We start from the raw sequence: 22,276 nt of genomic DNA, 5'->3' as shown, positions 1-22,276 counted from the left end.
TGATTCGCATTGCCACACCCGGCCGGGCGCTTTGAGCATGTGACTGATGTCACGCCAATCGAGGCACTGCGCTAAACTACACGCGCGGGCGTGTTCGGCGCACTGACACTGGTTCAGGTGTTGAGGACACATAACGGCCTGTGCTCTCAGAGGGAGCACCGACGGCGGCGTCAAAGTATGTTACGCGGTTGATATCGGCACTCGTGTACCTGACATATTAAATAAAGTTCTGAGTCCTCGGGAGTCAGCCCGTGCTGTGAAGTGACTACACTGTGGGTCTAAGTCACACTTGAGCAAGACATTAAGCGGCCGGGCTAAGCCCTGCACTGTAAAAGGATGTGGGGGGTAGTTAAGAAAAAGGGTTAGGACGATGAGTTACTAGTTACCAGAATTAAAAGTTCAGTGAAGACAAAAATGTAGCTCCCCGTGGAACACTAGGTCCACCCCGGTTCGCGAGTCGCGCGGTATTGGCGTCTGGCCCTGGCGCGAGGGAGGGGGTGAGCGCTCTCTCACGCCAAGGTTCCTAAAGAGTCGTTATTAGAAAAATATGAAACATGAGTAAGTTATGATTGTACAAATTTTTTATTAATAATTAGTTATAGGCAAATTAGTTGACAGAAGGCCTATAATAATTATGCTAATGAAAATTATGTTTGAAAATCCAAAGTCATGCTAGAGATTGTTCGTCACTTGTTGACTACTTTAGTGATTACTTATGCGAAAAATGTGGAGGCCTAATTTGTTAGACATCATGGGCGTCGCAACCGGGTTGTCGGGGGGGGGGGAAACATCCCCCCAATAATAAAAGTCTTCAATTTCGTCCCCTCCAATAATATATTTAGTTTCGTAGTTATATTAAAAATATGATTTCTGTGATATAACCCATATGTTGCGCATGGTGCATTTAGTCCAATTGTGGTAATGTGAGCACTGGGTTTTTACAAATTTGTTCTCTGAAATTATTTTCTATAAAAAATAAATTATATATTGCAACCAACTATAATAAGAATATTTAGGAAATAAAAATGCCTCAAAACCACCTTTTTGCACCTTCAAACCCCAAATATTCCTGGGGGAGGACCACCGGACCCCCCGTTTTTTTTTTCCCAGGGGATGGATATTCCTCAACAACTAAATCAATTGCAATCCCCCCCCCCCCCCAAAAAAAAATATAACATTGCGACGCCCATGGTAGAAATAACACTACACTTTATTAAGGCTGAAAGCCGCAAGGGGGACACTCACGCTCATAGATAAACACGTTCCCACAGGAGTAACCCGGGCACTCCTGCATCGCACTCTTCCCAGACAGGGTTGGGAGTCTTGCCTGACTTGGGTTGGTTTGGCTAGGGGTGCGTTTCGTTAGCGGGGTCAGATGCTGGCAGATTCAGGTCGGACTTAAGGCGGCCTTCGGCCGGACGACGTCAGTCTTAAGCATAATTTGGTTGTTTTTGGCGGGTGCGATTTGAAATTAACGTTTGTAAAATAAATAATATTAAATAAATATTTTTAAAGTGACTCAAAACATAGTTATAGTCTTTAAAATCGTAATAGTGGGATGTCAGAACACAATATATCAGCAAAAGGTCCATAAATAACCAAGTTCATTATAAATGACAATGTGCACATCGGTAAATAGTAATACCTAATTTTAAAAGCATGTCACGTTAAATAAAAAGTACATGATTGTGTACCATAAGTGAACAAACTCACACAGTATCATTTGAATTATTTGATTTTGACAATTCAAATTGTAAAAAGGAAACCAATATGGCTTTTTAATGCATAGAAAACAAAATCTTCCTTTCGACGTCATATTGCTTGAGGCAAAAAGAACATGGAAACATAGAGTAAGGAGGGCGTTCAAGTGCCTAATCGAACGAATGGATGAGGGTGCAACAAAAATTTCAAAATGTGCGCAGAGATTACGAAACTTGTATGCTCGTTGTCACGAAGCCAATACAATTTTCATTCCAAGAGAATAATGTGTGCTTTGCAAGCACTTAATGATAATATGGCCTTAGTGAACGATGAAATTGGTGGTATGTTTATGCTGTTCAATGAAAAGTTTAAATGTTGAAAATAAGTTTTAAATATAGATTTATTTTTAACATAACCTTAAAATCCCAGGGATTTTGCGTTTTTCAAAGTGTTTTTATTGCTTCGTAAATATGCCCTAACGATAAATGCCCTGACTGTTCGAAAGGTGAATATGAAAAAATATCTTGTAGCATGAAATTAAGCAACAGCACAGGTCATGTCCAACTTTCACAGCATGAGTCCTGTACCTTATTGTATGACATATTCTTGTATTTAAGTAGTAAACAAGTATTCAGTTGTTCAAAAACTTCAGTAAATTTTTTTATTACCTATTCAGTATCAGGGTAGTCTTAGTATTTTGGGGGTTATTGTTTATCTAAAATGGTTCATTAAGGAATGTTAACTAACCAACTAAATGTTTTTGTTCACATCTACTTCAGGGTTTGATACCCCACAATTCTGCCTGTGAATAGTTAAGTGCCCTATTTTTCTAAAACGTGAGCCTCGTTACTCTTGTGGTTCATTTTGGACCAGCGGTGGTCTTATATTTTGCGGGGCCCTGGGTATATTTAGTTACCAACAGAGCAACATTTTCACCATGCTTGATGCTAAGCTTGTGACACTGCTATTTATACGTAGTGTCTCAATTTAAAGAGTGCTCTCAAAAGAGAGAGTGCTCTTTTACATAATTTCATGATAGATCTGATCTCTTTGGTGTTCTCTCACAGTCTCTTGTGATCTCACTCTTCCCAGTTTGGACATTGCACTCTCCCATTGATAAACAAACAGGACATTTGAAAATTATGCACCTAAATTTTAATAGAGGTTACCTATTTGACCACATATATGTGTACAACTAATACAATAATTATAAACCCTACAACATCTAGTTTAAAATTTTCAGCATCATTTGGAATTTGAAATATCTATTTGTGATTTATTTTACACATGTTTAATAAACACTAGTGATAGCCAAAAATAATCTTAATTTACCGGTAATTCAGATTCAAATAAAACATTTATGTATTTGCAGTTATGTCTTACTTAATTGCTACATTTCACCTAGGCAGCACCAGTTAACCTGCAAATAACCTCAACCTGCAGTTATAAAGAACCAAGGCTTGCATCAGAAAGTGGTGGAGGTTATATAGTTTTGTACTTTCTCTCTTTCATGCTCTTTCAGGCAGTTTGATATGGCGAGAGAGTGCTCTCGCAGATGTAGTTGTGATGTTGACACAAGAGCACAAAAGAGCATTCTCGTGGCCAGTTGCTAGACGGTCTTAGGTGTGAGGCAGAAGGTTGCTGAGTAGTACATCTTAAGCAGGGCTCGTAACAATTTTTATTGAAGCTTGAAATAATTTCCTGCATTTCAGGTACAAATTTCTGGCGTTTGACTTTGATGAAAATGTCGACGTGACAAAAGACAACTGCAGACTTCTTCTGATCCGTCTTAAGATGGAAGGCTGGGTCATCGGCAAGAGCAAAGTGTTCCTGAAGTACTACAATGAAGAATTTCTCTCCAGGTTTGCATTACATTTTACTACCTAATTCTTTGGAGTTATTAATTATTTTAAGTTAATGTGAGTTGATTCTGGTATGTTACTGCACACTTTTTGTATGGACACATCTGTCTGTTTGATCTCACTGCACCAGGAGTCAGTTTAGCAAACTAAACATTTCAAAAATCAGACACATTTGTTTTGGCTGTAATACATGTACTTATAATCCAGTATGGTCTGCAGAGATTTCAACTTAATGTGCAAGGCATGAATTTTACAAAGATTATCCATGCACCTTGCCTTTCCTCTCTTGTCAAACAGGGGTGTGCGAAAGTTAACTAAAAACACAGCGAGCCAGTGACCTTTGGGGTCACGGTGATTGAGTGGTCAAATCAGGTGCTTCCCAATAAGGTGAACCAGGTTTGATTTTCCTTGGGGTTGAAAACATATATTTTGCACGTGGGAAATGTGGTTGATGTTTCAGTGTTTTCTTGGGGTACCTATTCCCTTTTCCTCTTACTCATTTCATTCTCTCGACACTTTATACACATCTCATCACTTCCGCATCATGTCTAATGACCTCAATGTCAGTGCAAAGTTTAATTTAATCATACATTTGTTACTTCATATTGGACCTTGAACAATAGCGCCTCATTAGTGTGAATGGTGTATTATTGTAGTTGCCACTGATGTTTCATTGTATAATTCAGCAGCAAAATTTAAGGCATATTTAAGGCATTATTGTCACAAGGACACCTTAGTAAATTACAAGAATGTCCTACTTAATGGTAAGCTATAAACCTGATGCACTCAATGAGCATTGGAAGAGAATAACGGGAGATGGGAAATCCATAAATCACCCATCGACCAATGCACAGGGTAGAGAGAGCGTTGACAGAATGCACATCGACTTTGGCTGGCAACCCACCTCGTTCGACAGCCGTCTCCCAGGGGCAAGAAGCCTTGAACCAGAACAGCCACATATTATTTAGTCTCATTCCCTGTAGGTTCCTTTCTGACAAAATTTCATGTCTACATTTATATATTATGATTTTTTTCAATGATTTCAACCTGCCTCAGTTTTTTGTTCCTCATGTGCCATAATTTTAGTTTCTGTAAGGATAGAAATCAACCTTAGTAGCAAGGATTATCATTCTTGGGTTTTCGTGTGTCTGGTATTTTTGATTCACTCCTAAACTGCACACTCTGATATTTCCATAAAACCAGTCAGAACTTGCAACACAAGACAACGAAGCATATGTGTTCAATGTTCATAAACATAAAAACGTGTTTCATGTTTGTGTGTAGCTCCTGATGTCGCCGTCGATGACGAATTTCTCCTGTAATTTCACAAAAGAGCATTATGATGATTATCACTAACAGTGAATGAGACATTCATGCTACTCATGCAAGCTTTCGTTATCAGGCTATAACTTAGAGAATATTCAAACTCAATTATTTGCATGCTTTTCTGCAAGCAGTAAACAAGTTGTTTCATTTAACATTTTTTTCTGATACTGGCATTGAGTGTCTAAACCAATATCCAGTGATGCTCGTGAAACTATCTCGATGTCAGTGGCCAGCAGTCAAAGCTCTGGCTGAAGCTTATCTTGCGGTTGTGAAACCCCCCCTCGAGGTACATCTCATCTGTTCGCAGGACGTACGAGAGTCAGGTGAAGAAGATCATAAAGGTCCAGACCATGATGCGAGCCTTCCTGGCCAAGAAGAATGTTGCTTCCAAAATGTTGAAGTCCCGCCAGAACACCGGTAAAGCAGATTCATTTTCCGAAGAACCCTCTGATCTCCAAACTTAGCGACGTCTGACTGTGCTGTTTTGCGTAGCAGCGTTTTGATTGATGAAGTTGGCCCTTTGCTGTAGTATCTCTCCAAACTTGATGTTTATAATATAATGGTCATATATAAATATAATATTTTAAATTAACATTTACATGATGTCAGGAATCTTTAGGGCATTCAATCTTTCAGTAAAATTAATTTCTGCTTGTCAAAAATATGTAATACAGTTTTTTCTTCTTCTTAAACTTAGGTTAAATAATGTATTTTAAATAGTTTAGGCAAAAAACCCTGGTTGTATGAAATTAGTATTTTACTATTTTCTTGAATCTGTGACAACTGCATCCAAATTGTTAATTTTTAATCTTTTGACAGAAATTATATTTCGCCTCATCGGAATATTAATTCACGTTATAAATGTTCCTTTTACAGCAATAAAATAAATATTTAGGAAAGAATATTTAAAACATTTGTGATTATTGTGGCTTTAGTGTAGGTGTCCAATTTAAAAAATTCTACTCACTATGGACGAAAATATTAATATATTTTGATAAATTAGCGTTTTAAAACACAAGTATCATTTTCCGTGTTTGAAACTGTTAGGCCTGCTGCACAGGCGCAGATAAATGTAATGTTTTTGGGGATTATTTTTTTTTAGTTTATAGCATAACAAAGCAATTTTATGAATAATTTAAAACAAACAATGTGGTTAAGTATGAATTAAAGTCCATGCAGCTTGATTACATAAGCAAATGGTACATTTATTTTGCAGGCAATATAATGTGATATATTCTCCTGTGGCTGCACCCCTGGTCGAAAAAGTATGATATTTTAAAAGAGGAAACGTTAAAATTACTTACAGTGATATGACTAACTAGGATATACCACTACAGTTAATTCATTTTAATTATTATACCAACCACAACCACCACAATATTACGTGGCAAAACATCTCATGACTTCCCCAATTAATTTAACCTCGAAACCCACTGATTTTGGAATAATGGGGCTGGAAGTTTTTTGTGTTGTTCAGAAAATGTTCCATAAAAACAAATTCAAGACCACAGATTGTTAAGACATTTTCCACAACAATTTTTCGTAAAAATCTTGTCACAAAATATGTTGCTCCAACTGAGAATCATTTGTTTATTTGGCTGACTGTTTTATTAAACCATAAGTAAATTTCATACCAATAATAAGGGAACGAGGAAATTGTAACACACAAATTTACACTTTATACAGACCAGGATGTTAATAATAAATGCAGCAAATCGTAAATTTTCAATCCTCCATAATATTCCAGTTGAAAGTTTTCGTATTGTTAAAACAACCATTCACGTCTTGTCCAATAATGTTCTAAGTATTTCACCTTTTTTTGTATAGGTTGCCCACTAGATGACATTTTGAATTGAACTGATGCTATATTTGTATAGGTTGCCCACTAGATCACTAGATGACATTTTTAATTTAACTGATGCTAAAATCCTAAGCAGGGGTAAAATAATTTAGTGTTTGGGACTTGCAGCGAGTGGCGGATGACAAAACGGCACTGCAATCCCTCTCAGAGGTATCCTAGCCACTCTCCGGCATTTCCTGTGCTTGGCAACGCAAATATAAACACAAAGCGATACCGCCATGACACTTTGCCACTCCCCGCTCTGCTGCTTTTCATCTTAGCCGCTGCCCAAAGGAGAAGGGCCAAGCTGGCGTGGCCAGTGATGAAGGCATACTGGCTAGGTGGTCACTTGCCGGTCAAAACCTTGAATGTACACGAAGCAAGTACTGCCAGCCTGTCACTGAGCCAGTGAGCTGTGAGACATGACGGAACAACATCAGTGGGAGCTGTATTATCATGATTGTAAATTACGTAATGCACTAGTGTTATGGGGAAAGTACCGCAATAAACGGTTTAAGTTGGTAGACAGTTTCAGGCAGTCCGTATTTGCTTTCGTCACTGGCCACCCCCACTTGTCCCGTCCATAAGAGGCTTAACTGCTTGGACTGGTAATGATGAGCAGGAAATCGGATGACGATCCTCAGAAAGTGTGTTCACACACACAACTTTTCATCTTGCAAAACATCCATACGGCCTCTGTTCTGATTGTAATGTAGAACTGCAGAAATCAACATTTTTATCAGCAAGGATATGTACTCCAACTTTTTAGGATCTGCTAGCTTGTGTAGTGCTACATGCATTCTGACAGCAGGTTCGGAAATGGATCCATTTCAATAGGCTTGTGTGTGGCGGTTCTTAGTTAAAGCCTATCATGATGTAACATAGCTCCTAAACCTGGCTGAAATGATTTTTCATATTTTCTTAGTAAATAACATAGGCTATATCAAATAAAATAATAATCAAATTGGTTTAAAAATTGTAACAAGTTATTTGTTTCAACAGTAACTAGTAAGTTGTGATTGACATCTTTCAAAGTTAACTTTCATGACAACTTGGATATTAGACTGTACCTATAGAATAACATTTAAAATTATAAATCAAGAATAAGTAGCTCAGTTCTACTTCTTGCACTAATTTGCTGGCAACTTAGACCTGAGAATATTATTTTATTTAGATCCTGAACTCAAAAAATTAATGTTCTTCCTACTTAGAAATAATTTGAAATGTGATATGTATGACGCACTTCTACTATTATTGAAAATGTTGTAATGAATATTATTTTATTAATTTATTTATTAAAAAAAACTTTTTTTTAATCAATGTTTTTGCAAAACTTGTGAAATAGAACTTTTCTGGAATTTATTCTTTTGTACCAAAAGTGTGCACAAGCAAAATAATTATGTTAAAGGATTTGATGTGTACATTTTATAATTGTCATGTTTTACATCAGAAAAATAAGACAACATGCTAAAGTTAGAATCATTTTTAAGTGTTTGTGATATCATTCACACCGAACGTTACATGATTTTTTAAATTGTTAAAAGAATTACACAAAAATTAAACACTTTAAACACATCTGAAAATTGTAAAAACATATTCTTCTCATCCAATTTCAGCAAAATGTAATTCATTAGTTCTATCAATGGCATTTACAACAGCCATGTTACTACAAATGCACAAATTGAACAGCTGACATTTATTGGATTTTATTATGTAGTCTAGTTTATAATAACTTTAAACAACCAATAGTTTTGAAATTGCAACAGTTCTATATCTATGTAAAAAATAATTAATCTTAACACTAATTTTTTTATGCATTCAATCATTTTGAAATGTTATTAAATCTCTAATCATCAAATCAACAGTAATGGAATAAACATGCGCTAAAAAAAAGTATGGACAGTAAAAAACATTACCTAACTATTCATGGTGAAATTCTGAAAAGACTTATGAAAAAATAATAATGGATTGCAGAAAATATATTACCCACTTTCCAGAAAAGCGCTATTTGTACATTAATAACCATTTGTTAAAATTTTAATTTTGAAATCCTGTGTGTTTATGAAAACTTTGTAACATTCTGTACATTAAAAATGTGAAATAAATGTGTATATTCTAAGAAATATTGTTTTTATTTTTATATGTATAATGATAGCGCCTTTCTGGAAAAGTTTTTTATGAAGCAGTGTCCGTAATTACAACTACATATGTAATGTGTATTTTGACTCATTATTGTTTGCTACTTTAAAAGCATAGTTTATGTGCAATCGGACAGCACAGTAAGAAAATTACTTTGAGTGCATATAGAAATAACACACTTTATCTCACAGGAAAACTGAATTAATTTTGAAGGCAAAAACAAGCTGCCTGTTTTATGGCTAATATTTTAACTTCATGGTTGGTAATACTAACTGCTGAGACTCATATTATGGTTTGCCTATTTTAAATTCTTAGATTTTTTTTTTTAATTTTTTTGATAAATGTATTCTCCACTCTGCCAAATCTTTTATAAACATATTTCATTCTTATCCAATATAATTTTCTGTAATTGCCTTCAAACTGATTATTCAACCCAATAATTTACTGTGGGGAAACAAAATAGGTATGAATGATAACGATAACTTAACTGGACTCCTTACAAATTACTTTGTAATTTTTTATTTATTTTGTAACATACAAGAAGAAACTATTTTTTATCTATCATCTTTCACCAATTGAAGGCAGGCCTTTGGTTGTGCATGTAACTGTTGGCTATAAATTTCTGTGTAATGGAAACGTTTGGCTATCTTGATATTTCCAACTTAGTATTTCTAAAATTAAATAATACCTTGGTGCTTTGTAAATGAGGTTAAAGTATTTATTTATTGAAAACAAATTTTCATTAATAGGAATGCCTTGCTGATACCAGTTTGGCTGAATATCCATGGACTAATTTTTCCATTCTCACAATATTTCTTAAAACTTCACGTGTCCACACATCATTTTCACTGTGTGAATAATGGTTAATAGTGTTCGTTCATATCAGTAACTTTCAGAAATGCAGAACCAGTAGCTGAAAACAAAAATTACATTAGTTTTTAGAATGTGCTGATGTTAAAAAATAATCTGTGTTTTAACTTTAATTATGTAGTATGTAACTTATTTAATCTGTAAACAAAAGAGTTACCTTACAGTAATAATTTACTGTACATAGTTATTTACTTATCTTTCATTGCACAAAATTGCCTTTTGTCAGGTGTATGGATCTCTCACTTTTATTTTCTGGTTGAAGTGAGTTCTTAATTTATTATGAAGAATTTTAATGTTTGGTTCACATATTGAATTTATATTTGATGTCCCTCCGTTCTCAGTCTTGATGATATGCCTGTAAGTGGTTTCCGAGGGCGCCAACTGGCTTTGGGAATAGGCCCTGTGAGCTAATTCACAGGTTGCACTGAGACTCATCTATGGGCGTGATGTTGCTACGTGGCTGGCAGAGAGCAGGTGTCAAACTAGCAGTGGTATCCACCCTTCCCCCCCTCCACACACCCTTCTGTTGCAGCCACCAGTTGACTTCTAATTACTGAATTAGAATAGCGGTGTATTCATACACAAGTTACCTGTACGCGGCACTGCCTTAGACATGGCTTGTCTTACGTCCGGAATCGAGGTTTGGCGCGGAACGTGTTCTTGATGTTCGTGACCGGCGAAAACGAGTCGTAACTGGTTTTAGATCATAGTTAGTTGCACAGGGGCCCGATGATGCGCTGTCTTGAATTCAAAATGTCTGAATAAACCGTGGTCATACCATGGCGGTCAGCCCTTCCCGCACGCGGTTTGACTGATCACAAACACTACAGAGGCATTTATACATGATGGCCACTTCCACAGTGGCGCACCACGCAGAGAAACAAAACCCTTAATAACACAATTACTGAAATACTAAAACCATCTCTCGAAGAATGGTTAACTAATTACGTGAAGCACAGTGACTAATTGATGTGGCGCTAGGCCTTAAGTTAATTAAGATGCTACGTGGGCTACACAAAGATCGGGCACCGAAAGTCCTTGGGCCATGTTAACCGAAAAGGAGTCAGTTGCACATTTCGCCTGACCAGTGGCCCTGTGTGTGGGCGAAGCTGAAACGTCTTTTTTACCAAGTCCAGTTACATGAGGTCTGGACAGCATTCCACGACCAGACCAAAACCCCATATTTACCTGTGAAAATTAAAATATCCCACGGGAGGACACGATTGATTACATTAAGTGGCTGATGAGTTTGATCCAGCCGTTTGGGGCGAGCCGTGGAGCCGATGAAAAAGGATTACAAAAATGTTATTAAACTATTGTAGCTTAAACTTATAGCCAGGGTGATAAAGCAAGTCGAACTGACTGAGACCCTAGTAGCCTCCGCCACTAGGGATCAGCTTCTAGAAGAAACTTGTTGTGTGTAAAAGGGGTACATCAAGTCATGTTTTGGGTGTGATCGTGCTAATCCAAAAAGTTGTCATATTTTAGTATATAATCAATGCGGTAGGAACAGTGTCTAACATTCCTTGAGAATGTGAAGTAACAATTAAATTCCGTTATGTCACTGGTCAATTGCCGCTTGGGTAACAGTCGATGTGTTGGTAGTGGTGGTGGCGAAGACTGTTCGCTTCGCTGCACCATGTTGCACTTGCGTCGCACCGCATCCGTTCGTGCCACCCATTTGGCAGTGTTTAAGCCCTCGCGAGGCAAAGAGAGGGCATAAGGACCTGTGCAAGCAGAGGGATCACTGACAGGTGTCGTTACATTTACATCAAAGATCTAGAATCCTTACGACAACCAGACAACCATAGTTCCACTTATATTGAGTTACACAGCTATTATCATCTTATAAGTGAAAAATTTATACACTCATCACAACCTAGTGAAAGAAACTCGTGATAAGACATTATTGTAAATTACGAAAAAATTACTAACAAAAATATATATGTATACACAAAGTTTTTTATGATAATTTGTGTGCACCTCACTAAAACAACAGTTAACAGTAGTGAAAGAAACTGTCTGTTGCTTATTTTTTTTAAATTTCAATTACTGAACAGATTCTTACTGCCTGCTCTAAGGTATGGTAACTCATTAATTTTTACATAATATCTGGGCTTTAACAGATTTTTATTGTAAAATGTTAACCTAATAAAGTACTACATACTCTATTTGTACGTATGTACTTAAGTACTAGGTAACTTATTTTTCCAAATTTATTTTACATTTAATAATTGTTTATCAGGTGTGTGTTAAATCTTCAAAAAATAATTAAATAGAAAATCATTTGTATTATTCTAGATTTTTCAAACCCTAATTTACAGAATAATCAGGTATTTGATTTTTTTTTATTTATGTACTAATTATAATCAAAAAAAATTTAGTCAACATTAATTGTAATTGGATTACTACATTAATTTTTTGCAGTAGATGGAGGTTGTTAATTTGGCAATATTTTTGGGCTTTTTTTGTGTTCATCAGATCCCTGTTATCGTATTTTCCAACGTCAAAGACAAAATATGCTAAAAAAAATTTTTTTAGGATCTATAATATTGAAACCTTAATTCTATTTTAATAAATTCCTTTTTATATTAAATTTACAGACAATACATTAATAATTAAAATATGTAGTACTTTTACTGTTTGTTATTTACTATGATAATATTTTTTCTGGAAGCATTTAAGCCTTTTCATTCAACTTCCAATAGCCACTACATAAGAAAACTCACAGTAAATTAATTGCTGCTTTGAGATATCTGCTTCTATTGGAGCATGATTTCAAAGAGTGTGTTTACAAATTCTGCCTTAAATCTATTTGCTGTTTTAATACAAGTCGGTAGGTATTTACTAAATTATAACAGTAATTGTACAAAAATTATGAATAATTTTTTTTTAAAAGTTTTCTTTCAATGTTATAAGAGGAAACAGGAAAATATGAACTGTTATATGTAAAATAATTACGGTGTTTACAAGTTACGAAAAGTAATGAAATTGAAGAACTGGTCACGGAGGATACAGAAATGGTCTGAAATAAACAGCAAAGGGGCTGAGAGTGCTGAAACTTTAATTTTCAGTTGCTTTTGCTGATTTTCATGTTTTGATGCCTCACTTTATAGAGTTTAGTTGCACATTAAATACTAGGTAATCTATAAATATTTAAATACTTAAATAATGTGGATAATAATCCTGTAAATAGTATATCTCTTTAGTATTATTTTTAATTTTGCGTATCACCTACATTAAATTAACTCTTTGATATAAATAAAATTCTCACAAAGTGTTGTTCAGTGACCTGAAATTGGTTTCACCAGGTATTTGTGAAACTTTGATAATGGTTGTATAAGCAGTAACCTAGCCCAGGGTTCTACTGCAAAACATTATATGTCACTAATATTCTTATTCTTTTATAAAATAGTTTGATTTTTTTCCCACAAATTGTGGTGGAAGAAACAAATTAACATACAACAATATTTTTACTAGTAGATTGCAGGGGCATATGCAAAGACAAAAAAGGGGTAATGTATCCTCCATTCCCTCTCCCCTACCCCCTCCTCGATATTCTAAAAAATCTTTAAAATTCTATCATTCTCACCAACAAAAGGAAATAATTTGAAATCAAACAGCGGTCTAAGTTTTTCTATCTCCCCCTCCACCCTTCATCCCTTTCCCCCAGAAATGAAATTCTGCGTATGCCCCTGGTAGCTGGTAGATTGTAACAAACTATGAATTAATCTCCACATATCAGGTCATCACATAAAGCAGTTCTTCCTTTGCCTGCACTATTGTTACATACCACTGATACCTCATGCCTATTCATGTTCACGAAGTGGCTCAGAATCATGTTTCTTAAAGAATATTTTTTATTTTTTAAAAAAAAAGACTTTGCAGGTGCATAATATATGTATGTTTTTTTGAAAGTGTGACGAATGATTTGTTGCAGTTGACAGTGTCGGCAAGCAGAGCAGTAGAAAGAGCAGTGTCAAGTACACGGAAGAAACAGCAGCGGTCATGATACAGAAACGTAAGAACTGTGTTGTGTGATTCAGCTGTCAACGGATTTACTGTTTAACGTCCGCTGTGAGCTGACATTTGTGTTGAGATGACTATGATTCCCCCCTCTTTCCATCTTCTTCCAGTTTCATGCCTTTAGAACTGTTCAATTCACCACCATATTTAAACAGCATTCCTGACTTCATTTTAAAATATCTATATTTATAACGAATAATTTCCATTTGTTTGTTTCTTTTATAAATTTACATTTTTACTATGATTTCAATGAAATTTTGCTCATTTGATCTTCGAAACAAGAGGAAGGTCACTGTCTAAATGAGATTCTGAGAAATTCCCATACACCTTAAAGCAAAATTTTGGTAATTCTTGATTAAATTTTCGCTATTGCATTGGAGATACTTTCTTCGTCTCTTGGAAACAGCTATTGCTTTGGTGATTCGCTCTCTGTTGATTCAAACACACCCTTCGTTCGATTTCAAGCGATTGCAACTACCCATCCGACTTGCGTTCGTTACGAGTGTCAGAAAGGTGCAGGAGTGATCACTTTGCGTGACAGGTATTATCATGGAAACGCCGTGTTTTTCACATGGGACAACTGTACGTGGCTAGTTCAAGAGTCTACACGCCAGATAGTTTGGTTTATGCTCCGGATGGACAAACGAAACACATTGTGTACCCTTGAGCTATACAGTAAATGGTTCTACTGATAAGAGGAATGTTTGTTTGTTTGTTTTACATCTAAATAAAATCTACTGTAAAATTCCACCAAAAGAAGCTGCTTCATGATGTGTAAAGACCGGGTAACGCTGGTACTTCAGCTAGTATAATAGTAATAATAATAATAATAATAATAATAATAATAATAATAATAATAATAATAATAATAATAATAATAATAATGAGTGTGATCTGCACGGTCTGTTTTGGATCTGCAGACATAGCAGAAGCATATTGGTAAAAGACTATACACAGTAAGTGATTTGCTTAAAGAATATAAAGAACATTTGTTTATGAATAATAAAACATTTTCTGTGACTTACTAAATATAACTAGTATAACTAACAATTATCCTGGCTCTTTGTGCCGTAGTTAAGCTCTTTATTTTGAGTGATCAAACAAACTGTCTGCCGTCTCCCAGTCGCTGAACACTGAACTAACCTCGACCGAGTGATAACGATGGCTTAGCAAGCAAAATCTTATGTCACAAAATGTTTTTTATCACTGTTGTGTGAGCCCAACTATTGGATCAGCCGTAAATTATAAACGTTCTTATCTCTTGCGCGTTTATTTTTACAGTAACCAAGTGACCTGGCTGCCTTCTTTGCATCGGAAATAAATAAGTTTATGTTGGCTTAGGGTGTTGGCCACCCACAGCCACCTGATAGTATTTCGATATATAACTGAGATAGTAAATTTTCCTGACTGATAAAAACTGCTTTGTTTTACCAATTTTCAAAGTAGGAATTCATATAGATGGAAACAATTGTGGGATAAAAATATGGGTCATTATGAGATACCTTGAAAATTGTCATAACATAATCTCGAGAGTTGTAAAGGTAATTTGGGTGTATTTGTTGTTTGCAGAATTCAGGGGCTTCCGAGCCAGGAAAGAATATGGAACGCTCCTCGAACGTAATTCTGGTGAGTTGTACCGTACCACCTTTGCAAACCTCACTTATTAACGAGCTGTTTACACCGTCATCTCGCATGTGCAAATTTTGTAGGGAAACTGGACACGAGCACGGCTGCTTTCATCCAGCAGTTCTGCAAGAAATGGAAAGCAAAAACAATATTCCAGGTCCTGTTGATGTACAGGGCTGCGCGGTTCCAAGATTTTGTTTATTTTTCGCAGCAGGTACGCCCTGTATACTTCTTCAAACACTGCAAATCCATGCTATAGTTTCCACATTACTCTCTCTCCATCTGTACTTGCTTACGTACGAGGGTCATTCAATTACAAAATGGAATATTTTTATACAGATTTATTGGTGATTTACAAAAAATTATAATGAAATTCCTTACTTTTCTACATAGTTTCATTCAAGAGAAATTCTGTTGTCTCCATCAGATAGGTAGCTTTTTGATCTCTTCATGGAAAAAAAAGAAGATGGTTGCTCCAGTAGGCAATTGTGCACGGACTGTTCGACCGCAGCGTCATCTTCGAATCTTTCCCCTCCTGATGCCTCCTTCAGTGGACCAAACATATGGTAGTCACATGGCCGGAATATTGTCTTCATTGACTTTTGTCGCCAGATTTATTACGACCGTTTGGAAACTACTGGGCCCAATTGAATACTTGGATTTTACTTAAGAGTAGCATCACTGAACTGTGCTAGGAGTCTCTTCACAATTTCACTTGATTTCACACCTTCGTTGGCAATAAAACGAATAATAACACGTTGTGCAAGTGACGGTACTATCAAAGCGACACTTACGTGACGGACGTAAGTATAAGGCAGGTGTGCATGCCTGTCCCCTCCCCTCTCCATTCTCCCGCCACCGATTCTCTGCTCACGTCACTACTTGAGTCGAATGAACAAAATTCCGGTTCATATTTGAATGACCCTTGTATATATTAGTGCCGTATATTGTAGGTTATCTACAAATCTCTGGCCTTTGAGGAGTCTGCCACTGGTTATTTGATGTTGTCGGGTCATCAGGTATCGAGGATAAATTTGTGTCGGTTGTTTTAGTTGTAGGATAAGTTTGTCTGTAGAGAGTTTTGTTGAAATTTTTCATAGCATTTAAAGAAATAGGTCAATAAACGAGAAAGCAGTGAGCAAACTTTCTCAGCCAGAAAAAAAATGTTTGTATATCCTGCTCAGAAACCAGTGAAGTGATAACACGACTGCAGAAGGTAGCAATTACAATACGGAAGTGGGCTTTGATTGTAAATAAAGAGGTTAATTATGATCACAGTGCTGCTTAAAATACCTAGTATGCTTCATGATAACTTTGGTTTGAATTTTAAATTTATTTAAGACAGTGTAAAAATATTTCTTTGATTTTTTTTGTTTTTTAAATCATTTTAATATGTAATGCATTAAGAAGAAACACTGTTTGATATTCAACAAACATGTTGTGGAAAAAACTGTACGCTCATATAAATATTTATTATATTGCCTTTGACTTTTTTTATGAGTTATAACTAGCATAACTCAGGGCAAAGCAGAATGTATGGTTTTGCGAACAAAGTTCAATTAAATTGTATTGAATATTAATATTTTAAAAATAAGAAATATCATTGAAATGATTAAGCAAAAATGTATGCTTGGTTAAAAATATCAGTATAAAATATCATTCAGTTTAATGGTGTGATTAGTTTTTGATAAAACCAATATTAGGTACCCCTTTTTCATCCCATTTGCAATCAAATTTTGAAAAATAATTGTATCTTTTGTTACATGTCAGTTTTGTACCTCCCACTGTAGTAGTAGTGGTAGTAGTAGTGGTAGTAGTAGTGGTAGTAGTAGTAGTAGTAGTGGTGGTAGTATTAGTACATTTGAAAATATGAATTGTCTTCATAAATACAAATTAACCCGTTTTAAACAATCAATGTGTATAATTTCTGATAATGGTAAAAACGATTTGTTTGATTTGGTTTGCTGACTATTGATAAATAATTTTTTTAATTTTATTTTTGTAAGCTTTGTAGGTATGATTATGATTGTAAGACTATATTTACCTCATATTTAGTCCATTATGGTAGAATTTTGTAATATTAATAGCCAAGTGTGTAAACTAGTAAAGGTTTTGTTAGCAAAAAAAATTTCAATTGAAATACGATTAGTAGTTTCCAAGTAATCTTTAAAAATATATATATTTATATACATATATTAGTTTAAAAAAATGTAAATATAAGTTTCCAATATTTTTTTTTTCATCTTATATCCATGAAATTGACAGACTTTTTATTTTACCCTAAACAGTTTTGTTATTATTTTAGATAATATTGGTCTGAACAAAGTTAATTTTGTTTTTCCTGTTATGGCAACAGCTTCTAAGTATGAATACAGGTGAACAGGTCATTAACATTTAATATTGATAGCAAGATGTGGAATGTAGAGTGCTGAGGCAAAACCAATTTAAGAAATATATATTAAAAAATTATACCATTTTTAATAATACATATTTTAAAAATAGTGGTTTGGAGTTCTACCTAAGTTTTCATTTCCTTTGTATGTAAAAATTTTAAACTATGCATCAAAAAAAAAATTTTCAGTAAGTAATACCTAATTTTACTCATTTAATTAAAAAATAGTTCAAATATAGAACAATTTATTACCAAGATTGAAAAATGCAGCCTAGTTTAGAGTTGATGAAAAGCAAGGTCACCTTATAAATACGAGGTGGTTTATTTTTGGGTCCACCAAGCAAGGTGGCTCGAAGGTAAAACTTCAAGACTTGGCATTCTGGAGGACTCGGGTTCGAATTTTGATCCGGCCATTCTGGTTTCGGTTCTAAATGGTTTCTCGAAGCCACCACGCAAATTCTGGGGTGGTTCCTAGGACACAGTTGAATACTTTCCTAACCTCATGACTTCTGTGTTGTTTGTACCTATCTAATAACCTAAGGGCCTGTGGTTAAAGGCCCCGCCTACCCGGGAGCACACACGGTGCGCAGAGATTCAGGAGAAAACACACAATTTGAAAACTGCTCAAGATATCCCAGTGGTGTCAGTTTACGAAAAGCATTTAAGAATACGCTGAGGACGGATGAGTAGTTCGGTTCCCGTATTTCATTTTCGAACAGCATTTTTAGAAAATGGAAAATGTTTTTTTTTTTCCTCAAAATAATTGTTGGGCATGAAACATGTGGTAGAGATTCTTGAAAGCACTCAAGGGACTTCCGTTACACATTCATCTTCATTTCTCCACCATATAATGTTATGGTTACTGCTCAAATATCATAGTTGTCCTATGCCAGTCCACAGCCTTGCACTTTGAAGAGACACCGAGCTAGAAGCACTAGCCAGCATGGACTTTATCATCCTGCCTCACTAACTCAAATACATCAATGACTAGGCAAGCCCCTTGGAATATTGTATCACTCGTCTTCCCACCAAGGGCTATCGTAGTTTGATTTTCGGATGGGTCAGACCCAGATTTTTTTGCAAGTGGGATACGTCGTAGATGTTGCTGTGAGCTGGTTGGGTTTTCTCTGGGTACTCCCTTCCCTCCATTCTCATCTCATCACTCTATTTTGTCTGTAAGATATAAAAACCAAAAATAAATTTTAAGAAATGGTTTATTTTCAGGTCATCACAGTCAGCTGCTTGCTTGTCGCAGAGTCCCTTCGTTAGGTAGGAGCTTTAGTTCGTCTCATCCTTATATTGCGGTATGCATTTTAATGAGCTTAATACTGTCTCTTTCCAATGCATGATGTCTGCTATTAGCACTGTCCTTGTTTCAGTGTGCTTTGTTGCCAAATATACCCTGAGAGCACACAAATTTAGACACAACTTTATAATGTATGTAATAAAAATTTACTTAAAAATAAAAATATATTTTTTTCAAAAGGAAATTTTGGATGTATATATATTCAGAAAGTATACTAATGTAATAATTAGGGACAAGATTGACTATGAATTGCGATAAAACTGAAATAACATCGAAAAGCATTTCAATTCACCATATAACACCGAAATTCAAGTTAATGCATGCACCGAAATGCATTTCCAATCATGAAACTAATCAGCATTATCATTCAAAACTTAACTCTATGACAAATACTTAATCCTTCAAATATTAAATCCAATGAATGTAATTAATTTATCTTGATGTTTGTACCACAATTTAAAAAAAAAATATTGAAAAGTGTTTACTTTTAAAATTTGCTACTGTTATTAGTTTCTCATTTTTATATTATGATCTTAGAACATTTTTCAAATACAGATTAATTTTATTTGTTCCGAAAAGTTGGACATGCTTATTACAAATCATGAAATTGATAATGTGCATCATGTATCAGTCAAAATGACACTGTTTTGGAGAAATCAGTATCATGGAACATTTAAGTATCATATTTGTTCAGTTATATGCTATCTTTTTTTAATAAACAATAACACTGAAATTGAAATCTCCTGTTTTAAAAATTAAATTGGCCTGAAAATAAAACCATAAAATCTTGTCTCTAGTAGTAATACTGTCAAAAGACACTATTGTTGGTCTTTGAAAAATCAACACACATTAAAATTTATATATATATATATATATATATATATATATATATATATATATATATATATATATATATATATATATATTTATATATATATATTTATTTAAGCTTATTAAAATTATAAAGTGTCTAAAAAATATTATCGTATTTACCTGCAGAAGGGTCGGCCCTTCGTATGGGTCGCACCCGTAATTTTGGGCAAAACAAATCTAACATTTTCACTGTAAAAGTCACCCCTGTGTATGAGTCACAGCACCATATATCTGTCTTCACTAGAGTTCCATGGATACAAGTGAAGTGTTCTTTTTCTCAGTTTATTGGGGCGCATAAGAAATACGACACTGGCAGTGTTGAGGTGTTTACCCTGGGCTCTTCTTTGTCTGTTTACTACGGGTAAACTGTGAAGCAGCCCCCCTCCCCCATTTAAGACCCATTCGTTTCTCGATTCGATTCTCGCACTTCCTAACAAGATAAAGGAGAAGACTGCTATTTTTTATACCATTGTTTTCCTTTTCTCAGTTGTATTTATTTTTTTTACTCGTCCCTTTTCTGTGGAGAGAAAAAAAGTGGAGAAGTAGCAAGCTACTTTTTGTCGGTTCTATCTATTAAAAACTATCATGCAGTTTACCTCACGAAGCTGAGGAATATAAAGGGTCCTCTTATAAACACCAGCGATGGATGCAGTTTTTTCATGGTATGTTCAGTTGAAAGCATAGGAAATCTCATATAAAAAAAAAAAAACATTACAAAATTATTTTTTTTAACCTAAAATTCGCATGTGGGTCACAGTACATATTTTTTACATTAAAAATTGGCATAAGGTATGCGACCCGTAGGCAGGTAAATACTGTAATGTTAATGTTAACAAACTGGGTTGTATCAATCTAGCCACGTAGCATCACGTGCTACGGATTCAATTTTCACACGATCAAGATCAACAAATGGACTTGAATACGCAATACAAAACAAATTACCATCTATTGAAGACTTGCAGTATTAAAAAAAAAAAAGTGCAGATTAATTTTTAAAACTTGAAGTAGCCTAAATGCAAAATCAGAGTCAGGGAAAATTAAGACCAGGTCAGGGAAAACCTGGAAAGGTTAGGGAATTTCATTGGAGAATGTGTGTGGGCCACCCTGTATTATAAAGTGCAAAGTTAACAATATTACAGGACGAAATGTTTGTTTATTTTGTTGTTATGTCGGACTCAAATTAAGTCATTTGCTCTGCGCTGCGATGTAAGCGATGTGAGCGTGAGACGGACTGTCCCCGGAGAGCAGGTTCACCTGTACAACCAGAAGGCGGTGACCGGCCTGCAGTCGTCGGACCGTGAGGCAGTGTCCTTGGAGCAGGTGGACCCCGGGGCGAGGGCCTCGCTCGTCATGCCGCGCAGGAGGCCGAGCGTGTGGAAGCTGCCGTTCCGCCTGGACGACGTGCCCTTCTTCGACACGGCCTACATGTGCGACCCCCTGTCCGCGCAAGGGTGGGTCGACACGTCGCCTGCTCCCTCCCCTTCCACCGGAGCTAGTTCTGTCACACGGTCAGGCAAACAGGTTTCAATGTTGAATGTTTGGCTGATAACAAAGAGCATTGATCAGGCAATAGAATACATTACAGAACATAATATAAGGTAATGCTCGCATAGTGGAACTTCTATATAAAATTTGGTACTTGAAAAAATAATTGTATAGTCTCCTTAGGTGCTTAACACATTATTTCCCTATTTCCTATTTTTTTTTTTCATCTTGGCGCCCTTACAATAAATTTTTGAAAACAGTTTTATGCCACACATACTTTAACGCCAGTTTTTTTTTCCACACAATCATATTTTTACATTTATTTATAGGTGTAAAATTTTTAAAACTTTATAATAAACACTAACCAATTTTATTCTGGTTGGGTATTCATGGATGGTCATGATGAAGTATAATAGTTTTTGATGTATGATATAAATTTTGTGTAATTAGCATAAGCAGCTGAATAATTTTCTGTATAAAAAATTTACCTATTCAATCAACATACTTTTTCAAACGTGGTGGCTAGTTGTTATTTACTTATACTTATATAAAATATTAAAGAATCAATGAGATAGTGCAAAATAAGAATATATGTTGTTTTAGGTTATAAAATTTAAATCTTTGAAAATGATAATATATGATGGTTGGTACTTTAATAGTGGCAACTATTTATTTAAAACTGATACAAAAGTGATACATGTTACAAAGTTTTACTGTCCTTCAATGTAGTCACCAGCATTGTGTACATCCTGTTTCCAGTGATGTGTAAGTCGTATGATGTCTTTAGCAGCACCTGTCGTGTTGATAGTTTGAATGGAGCGGTCTCCTGC

The 22,276-nt window shown here is 35.3% G+C and overlaps 1 protein-coding gene across 1 annotated transcript in view; it reads left to right on the top strand.

Moving 5' to 3' along the window:
- The window catches only part of LOC134538730 (neither inactivation nor afterpotential protein C), a 180,052-nt gene that overhangs the window by 136,241 nt on the left and 21,535 nt on the right, over positions 1 to 22,276 (top strand). Inside the window, exons 18-23 of the mRNA XM_063380190.1 lie at positions 3,414 to 3,563; positions 5,197 to 5,306; positions 13,679 to 13,759; positions 15,334 to 15,390; positions 15,474 to 15,604; positions 21,210 to 21,412. Coding sequence (XP_063236260.1) covers positions 3,414 to 3,563; positions 5,197 to 5,306; positions 13,679 to 13,759; positions 15,334 to 15,390; positions 15,474 to 15,604; positions 21,210 to 21,412 — 732 coding nt within the window. The remainder of the gene's footprint in view (positions 1 to 3,413; positions 3,564 to 5,196; positions 5,307 to 13,678; positions 13,760 to 15,333; positions 15,391 to 15,473; positions 15,605 to 21,209; positions 21,413 to 22,276) is intronic.

The sequence above is a fragment of the Bacillus rossius genome, chromosome 14, assembly GCF_032445375.1.
Source record: "Bacillus rossius redtenbacheri isolate Brsri chromosome 14, Brsri_v3, whole genome shotgun sequence".
Lineage (NCBI taxonomy): Eukaryota > Metazoa > Arthropoda > Insecta > Phasmatodea > Bacillidae > Bacillus > Bacillus rossius.
Note: the sequence above shows the minus strand (reverse complement) of the source record. Positions and strands in the feature narration are given on the sequence as shown.